We start from the raw sequence: 8,744 nt of genomic DNA, 5'->3' as shown, positions 1-8,744 counted from the left end.
AGTCGGATTGTTTCCATACAAGCCACAGGCGCGAACACTTCGTCGTAGTCAATACCATGTCTCTGAACGTAGCCATTTGCTACCAACCGTGACTTATACTTGTTTATGCTACCATCCGCGTTTCGTTTAATCTTGAAAATCCACCTTAAGCCTATAGGCTTCACACCTGTAGGAAGCTCAACCAGTACCCATGTATTGTTTTTCTCGATAGATACAAGCTCTTCCTTGCACGCATCGATCCACACCTTCAGTTCCTTAGCTTCATCAAACGTCCATGGTTCATCATTAACAGCCATTAAGAGGCGCTCATGCTCATACTCCGCGAGCAAAATGTAGTCGTCTAGGTAAGTAGGCTTTGCTCTGCTTCTTGTTGATCTCCTCACCTCTGTTTGCTCTTCATTCTCTTCCTCATTATCATCTTTGTACTCATCATCTGTATCTCCATCACTTATAGCTATAGTACCCACATCATGTTGCTTAGCCTTTTCTTCATCACCCGTAATTCGCAAGTCAACCTTGAATGTTCCGGGGTTCTCATCTTTCCTCTCTTCTGTTTTACTCCAGTTCCATCCCTGGCTCTCATCAAACGTGACATCACGGCTCACTACGATCTTCCCTTTTATAGGGTCGTACAAGCGGTAGGCCTAAGAGCCGGGTTCTGTACCCATATGTATCAATACTCTCAACCTATCATCCAACTTCCTCCTCCCAGCCACTTCAGTTCGAACATAGCTAATGCAACCAAAAATCCTAAGGTGCGATAGGTTTGGTTTCCTCTCTCGTAGCATCTTGTATGGAGTCTTGCCGAGTAGCGATCTTGTGGCAAGTCTATTGATCAGATAGGTAGAGTGTCGTACGGCTTCTCCCCACAACAAATTTGGTACATTCCTATGCTTTAGAATGCTCCTGGACATCTCCATAAGAGTCCGGTTGCGTCGCTCTACCACTCCGTTCTGTTGAGGGGAGTATGGTGCTGTTAAGTGTCTCCTAATTCCGTGTGTGTCGCAGCAGTTCTGAAAGTCTCGAGATGTAAACTCTCCTCCACGGTCTGTTCGCAACGTTTGTATCGCAGTCTTTGTTTCCTGCTCAGCAAGTGTCTTGAATTTTTTAAATTTCTCCAATGCCTCACTCTTTTCATTCAATAACACTGTCCACATGTATCGCGAGTAATCATCGATCAGCACCAATACGTATCGTTTATGAGCCGGTGTGGGTGGGGTGATCGGTCCACACAGATCACCGTGTATGAGCTCGAGAGGTTTCACGGCTCGATACGAGGTTTCCTTTGGGAATGGTTGTCTCGTTTGTTTCCCAAGTAGACATGACACACACGTCTCTTTGTTAACTGTGATGTCCAGTAAGCCCTTGACTAGTTTCTTATTAATCATCGTCTTCATTGTCTCATGATTGACGTGACCAAGCCTCGCATGCCATCTTGATGACTCAGTCGTTGATGTTAGACTTAAACATTTAATGTTTTCGGCCTGAAGAGTGACTTTATACAGTCGGTTCCTTGATCTAGCTGTTTTGATCATCAATTTTCCTCCACGATCAAACAGCATCAGCTGATCGTCTTTCATCCTTACTTCACAACCACTCTCTGTGGCTTGTCCAAGGCTGACAATATTACTCTTTAGGCCTGGTATGTAATACACATTGCTTAAGATTTTCTTCTCCCCTCCTTTGAATATAAAACGTACTGAACCCTTTGCTCGTATATCAATTCTTGAATCATCTCCGAACCGAACAGTCCCAGTGATTGTCTCATCCAAGGTGTCGAAGAACAATCTGTTACCACTCATATGGTTACTCGCGCCATTATCAAGGTACCAGACGTTCTTGGTGTCGGAATCAGCTTCGAATTCACTTGGTTTTACCTTTTGCTCATTCAAGTAAACCACCTCATGCATCATCAACTCATCAGCTTCTTGAGTATCTTCATCTTTCTTCTCAACAGTCTCCTGAAGTTTAAGTAGCCTATCTGGACAATCAGCTACAAAGTGGCCAAGTTTATCACATCGGTAACAGGTGATGTGGGAAGCATCTCGTTCTTGATTATATGAGCCGTATTGATAGGATCCAAACCGGCCACGTCCTCTACCTCTCCAGTTTGAACGGCCTCCCCGTCCACGGAAACGACCTCCATAGCTACCCTCACGGCCTCTGCCTCTACCACCGTAGCCTTCTTGTTGATTCTCCATATTTGCATACATTAATTTGCTTTGATCATCGTGTTGCTCATCTTCTTCCTCACAGATCCTCTCCTCATAGGCTTTCAACCTTCCAATGATATCTTCGAAGCTCGTAGTATTTAGGTTAAGAACTTGTTCCAGTGAAGCCACAATGTGAATGTATTTTCTCCGGGGCAAGCTCTTTAAGAACTTCTTTACTAGCTTCGATTCCTCAATTATTTCACTGAGAGATGCGGATTTAGACGAAATCTCTGATAACTTTCCGACAAAGGTATCTATTGTGTCTTCCTCTTTCATATTTAACCTATCAAATTCAGCCATTAATGTTTGCAGCCTTGCCTCTCTTACTCTTTCAGCTCCAACGTGTCTTGCTTTGATCGCATCCCATACTGCTTTTGCTGTGTCAAGATCCCCGACCTGTAATGTCAACGCCTCGGGGATGGATTGAAATAAAAGTGCAATGGCTACATCGTTTTTCTCCTCATCCTTATTGCCGGGATCAATAGACTCCCATACCTTATTCACCTTTAGGGCAATCTTCATCCGCATTGCCCAAACCGTATAATTTGTAGAGGTAAGCATTGGGAATTTGATGGAGGACGACCCATTCTTCTTGTTACTAGTCTCGGATTCTTCTTTGATATCTACCATTGTTCTCGTGCTTGCTCTGATACCAAATATAGAATTACAGGCTCAAGAACACAAAGTATTATCTCAAACTCAAACTCTTTATTAATCTCAATGCTTAAGGAAAAATCTCTCAAAACTTAAGCTCTCAAACTCTCACAACTCACACTCTATACCACACATTGGTATCTCTTTATATAACCCCTAAAATATCCTAAACTCATTAGGACTTACATATTTGGATATATCCTAATCCTTATACATAAACACAACACATTAGGATTAAGTAGCTTGTATCATAAGCTACTTCAAGCTTATCTCAACAGGAACAACATAATTTATTTAAGTATCCTCATTCATTTTTACAGGATATTTGGAACGAAATAAATATCCTCAAAATTTACATAAGATAGTAATATAGTATGTATTATAGTGCGATGGTGCAATGACGAGTTAAATTCTTAAATAAACATACATAATCTCACAAAAACGTATATATTACAAAAGTAACCATCAATGTGCACTTTATTTCTTTTGTTAGAACATTGTAAAATTAATCTTTCAATATTAATAAAATTTTTCAAAATTCGATGAAAAGTAAATATCATGTAGCTCATTGCCAGAAAGCAAACATGAGCTCTTATTTAGATCAGAGGACGTTATCCTAGGTGCTTTAGTAACTCGACTGAAAAGGAAAGGTATTTCTTACTCGAGCACTTGTCAAGAGAGGAATGAAAGTATTTCTAAAAGGAGAGGGCATAAGCATAATTCCGGGGCGGAGCCATATGTATAGCTTATAATATTTTGGGTCATAACAAAAAGTATGTTTTTTTTAATTTAATTTAAATTTTATAACATCAACCCGAGAGCGGAAATAATAATTTCGATTACAAGACTGGCTCGAACCAAATTACTCAAATCTGAAATCTCCTATCTAGTCTCGCTCAATCCATATCCCCGGCGCGTTCCACTAAATAGATTCTTACATCGTTGAGTATCGATCACCGTTCTCGACCTTTGACGAAGACCGTGAGGAGAAGAAATTCGCCTCGTTTTCTCGATTGTCGGGTCTCTTCACGTAGCTTCCAGCGTAGCTAGTTACCGATGAACTTACTAGTCTTTCAATCTTAATTATCTCTGAAGCACACAAGGAAAATAGCGGATAATAGCGGATACGAGACAGGCCGCGTAAGGAGACCCAATCGCCTGAAGTAAAATTCGCGCTACAACGCCAAGGCCGTATAAGGACAGAAAAGACCACACGATCTCCAGTGCCTAATACGAGAGCAGAAAAACGCATGTTATGTTTGATATATGACTGCTTTGTTAATTTCATCCAATTTTTGTAGTACAAGTTATTTTCTGTCATTTTCAAAGAAACGATTATTGTGGTGTTAATGCACGAAAAGATCAACAAACTGTAAAATATTGATTTTGGGATATATCCAGGCATTCAATTCAGTAATTCACTAACACGTACACACACATATACCTATATGTATACTATAAAACGAAATTAAAAAACTTGGAAAGTCCCAGTCCGGGACGAATCAGTTTAAATATATTCATGATATTTTTTGGGGTGAATGAAATACAATTAAGATATTCATATAACGTTTTCCCTGAATTTGAAGACTCAATGACCAACTTTTCCCCATCTTAAACTAAAAAAATAAATAAGAAAAATTGCATTTTTTTTTTTACAATTGGTGCTTCTCCTGTTTTCCCATTTTGAGATTTTTTACCTACCAAAATCTTGATTTTTTTCTTTCCATTTATCCCTATTTTTCTTTAGCAAGAAAAATCAATTATTGTTTTTCTTCTATAGTCTCCCTCTAAAGAATTGCTAAGGGACAATCACGCAACTCTACATATCGATTTCCGACTTCCGGGTCAGCATAATGGGCAGTCCGTTTTGGGGAAGCGCAAAGGGTCCATACTGAATCCCATCACTAGCTCCAACTATCGACCATCTGCAATTACAAAAGTACTCCTTATCAGCATAGAGAAATAAAACACTTTTAAAGTAAATGAAAAGGTAAATAAGTAAAAATAGTACACACACCTGTACTGGGTGGTTAGATGATGTATCATGATAGACATCTCAAGCTTGGCTAGTTCATTTCCAGGACACGAGTGGGTTCCATTTCCAAATGGCATGAAAGTATTCGGTTTTGGAGCCACCTACGTACCAAATAAATAATATCAATCTCCAAAACGAAAAAAAAAAAAAGATATTTTCTAGAAGATAAATAAATTACCTCAAATCTTGATGGATCAAACTTCCCAGGATTTGAAAAGATATCAGCACTATGGTGAATGTTTCTGAAAAGCGGCAGAACTTTCCATCCTTTAGGTATCAAATATCCTGTATAACAAAAACCAAACAACAAAAAAAAAACGTTTTTAGAATAAATTTGATAAGTTCAAAGAGTAAGGTTTGGGATTCATGAAAATTTTATGTAATACCTTCATACTCCACATCTTCTACAGCCTCTCTGAAAGTGAAAGATAGGATTGAAGCAACTCTTAATGTTTCTTGAATGACTCTTGAAGTTATTGGCATCTTCTTTGTATCACCCCAAGTTAGAGACTCTCCTTCTCCTTTGTCTTTCCTTATTGCCATCTGCTCTTCCTGTTAAACACCAAAACAAAAAAAAAAAAAAAACTATCAAGAACACATTAAAATTACAAAACTACCACTTTTATTACCAGAAAACGACAAACACGTGTCAGTAAAAGAACTTACAGTAACGGCTTCTAGAACTTTAGGATTCTCAGCTAAGTACTTGAGGATCCACGTCATCACACTAGCCGTCGTGTCTCTAGCCGCGAAGATGACTCCGATGATGTTATCGGCGATCTGTTCGTCGCTCAGCTCTTCTTTGTCTCCCATGAAAGAACCGAGAAGATCGTTGTGTGAGGATCTGTTCTCTCTTCTCTCCGATAAGATCCTAGCGAGGATCTGCGAGAGCTCCTTGCGAGCCTTCATGGCTTTGTGGAAGAGCGTTCCAGGGAGGTTTACAGGCATCGAGTTGTAGCCTTTCTCGAGAATGTAGTAGCATCGTTTCAGATCTTCTCTGTATAGAACCTCGTCTTTTCCGAAGATCGAGAGCAGCGCGACGTTGAATGTGTACTGACGAAAGAAAAACAACAGTTTCAAAAAAAAAAAACAGAGTATATAGAAAGAAAAAAACAGAGATGCTCTGTTTTGAGCGACGAAACAGAGGAAGTATTCGTCTTACTGTTTTCATTTCTTGATAAGTATTGATCATTGTTCCATCCCAGTTTCGGAGGGAGTCCTGAGCGATTGATTCGATGTCGGGAACCATGTCTCTGATCGCTTCAGGCATGAAAGCACGGAGGACGAGCTTCCTGAGTTTAGAGTGGTAATCACCTTGGTGGAAGAAGATGGCTTGTTTCCCCAGCATCCTCTCTTTACTCGCCGGGAAAGTCGGTTTAAAGAGATGAGACTTGGTCACCAGCACGAACTTGGCAGCTTCAGGACTCGAGATCATCACACACGGACATCCCAATACATGTGTCTTAAACACCGATCCATACCTGTCAAAAAAAAAGACCAAAGCTTTATTCAACACGAGATCCTCTGTTTTTGGCAATTATTATATAGCAATTTTTTTCGAAAGCACCGACCTTTTCTGTTTTGATGCGAAAAAGACGTTAGGGTCTTGAGAGTATAGCTGGAAAGTCTCGCCGACGTAAGGCCAACCCATTGTTCCCGGCGGGAGTGGGAGTTTCGGGGATCCACGGCGGCGCTGAGAGACTAAGCACCGGAGAAAGTAGAGGAAGATAGTTCCGGTGAAGAGAGTAATAAGCAAGGCGGAGAAATCCATTTTTCTTTATAAAGAAAAAGAAAATTAAAAGTTTTCGTTTATTTGTCCAGCGAAACCCCACTTCGTATGATGATAGTGGGAAGGGGGGAAACAGCTGAACAACAAAGAACTTGTGACTTCAAACTATTTAAAACAAAACAGAAAAAAAGATATTTTGTTATATTTTTGTTTTTTGTGTAATGGGAAGATGTATTGTGATGCAAACCAAGTGGGAGACGTGAAGGGGTTTTATAGGCTCTTCTCATGTGTTAGATGAGAGAGAAAACGATGAATGAGAATAGAGAGAGAGAGAGATTCCTATACAGAGAAACACTGTTTAGAGAGACAGCTCATTTGAGAGAGACGACGATAGCACGTGGCAAAGAGCATGCAAAAAGAGCGTGTGAGATTTTGACCAAATAAACTAACTAAATTAAAGAGAAGCAACTAAATTAAAAGAGATGCAGAGCCATTCAAAAGGACTAATTAGTTAGTTTATTTATTATAAAGCCTAATCTTAATCATACAATGAAAGAATTAAGAGCAATTTGGCCCTTAAGTAGAGACAAATGTAAGGTACGGGAAAGGTTTGTCTTTTTTTAATTTAGTCAGAACTCCGTGGACCCTTTTTTTAATTGAAGGGCTATGCTTTAAAGGCTTATTTGGTCTTAAATGTATCATTTTGTGCGTAACAATTTCATACTCTCTCCGTTCCATTAAGATATAGATTTAGTAAAAAAAATTGTTTCACAAAGATATATTTTTTTGTGTTAAAAATTATAAACTTCAAAAAAAAAATTTGAATTTATTGAATTATTATTTGTTAAAAGTTATTGAAAATTGAAAATTACAGAAACGATACATTTATTATTTAATTTAATGTGTTTTCTTAATATATGTGAAAATACTCAAAAATCTATCTTTGTGGAACGGAATGGAGCATCATAAAAAAATAACTAACCATTGTATTGTATTGTTTTGGTGACAAAAAAAAACCCATTGTATTGTTTACCATTAACTATTTCCATGGACATGTTAAATCTCAAATACACACATTTTAACACGTTTTTGAGTTATTCGTATTTTTTAGAAACAAGTGTTGCTCTGAATTATGTTTTATGTAAACTATTCAAGCTTATTATTCTCTGCTCTAGCATGTTGTCTTTTCTTTTTAGGTTATATTGTTGGTTTCAGAGATCTTTTGTTATGTTTTTAGATTCAAGAGTCTTTGTTTCTTTCGATGGTTTTTCCATCCTGATCTGGTTGCCTGTTCTTTTATCAGTTTCATGTGGTGGATCTACAGAGGATTGTAAGAGTTGGCTTTACTTGGCTTCTATTGTGATGGGTAGATCCCGGATTGATTTCCTTATCGATTGTCTTGGTGGATAGAATCTCTGGTTTTTTTCTCAAGGAATTGGGGCTCTGGTTCTTTATGCCTTCTGCCGTGAAAGTTTGAATGTTAAAAATTGTGTCTGTCATCTACATGAGTTGTATGGTCCGCTTTCTTCCTCGTGGCTTATGGAGTAATCTTTAAAGGAATATAATGAAGTGAGGCTTCTTTCCTAATAAAATTTGGTGTTTGGGTGCCGCTATGCTCCTCTCCTCGATGTTTCTGTGTCTCCTCGTATATGGGTGGGTGTCTTGTAATTTCGATCTAGAATTGATATATATTTGTATTTTAGTCTTTGTTTTAGTTGTTTTGTCTCCAAATAATTTGGTTAATTCTGTCGGCTTATGCTTCCAGAGAAAGATTTGTTTCCTGCTGGCTGGTTCTAGAGGTAAGTTTTAACTTGGTAGATTAGTATCTCATCACATGTAAATCTCTGTTTATGATTAATGAAACTTTTAATGAAAAAAAGATGAGTGGTTTTTTATATCGTATAATAATTTTTAATAAAATGATAACATCAGTAAATATATACAGACAAACAATTTCTGCAGCATACTGCGTAGTGAATATTGTTTTATAGTATATCGGTATTGCTTTGTCATTGGCTTTTCTAATCAAGACCTAAAAAATTCCATAAACTTTGGCTAAAACGTTTAATTAAATCCATATTAAGATCCACTGATACGATCCCCCCCCCCCCCC

The 8,744-nt window shown here is 38.3% G+C and overlaps 1 protein-coding gene across 1 annotated transcript; it reads right to left on the bottom strand.

The window, feature by feature from the left end:
- Positions 1–4,229: 4,229 nt before the first annotated feature.
- LOC106301431 (abscisic acid 8'-hydroxylase 1) lies at positions 4,230–6,882 on the bottom strand. Its single transcript, XM_013737824.1, has 7 exons — positions 6,474–6,882; positions 6,065–6,383; positions 5,569–5,955; positions 5,289–5,454; positions 5,081–5,187; positions 4,885–5,003; positions 4,230–4,792 (listed from the first exon to the last, which is right to left on the bottom strand). The coding sequence occupies exons 1-7, from the start codon at positions 6,671–6,673 to the stop codon at positions 4,687–4,689; spliced, it is 1,404 nt and encodes a 467-aa protein (XP_013593278.1). The 5' UTR covers positions 6,674–6,882; the 3' UTR covers positions 4,230–4,686.
- Between the last annotated feature and the right edge of the window lie 1,862 nt (positions 6,883–8,744).

Source organism: Brassica oleracea, chromosome C7 (assembly GCF_000695525.1).
Source record: "Brassica oleracea var. oleracea cultivar TO1000 chromosome C7, BOL, whole genome shotgun sequence".
NCBI lineage: Eukaryota > Viridiplantae > Streptophyta > Magnoliopsida > Brassicales > Brassicaceae > Brassica > Brassica oleracea.
This window is presented reverse-complemented; position numbering and strand designations above follow the sequence as displayed.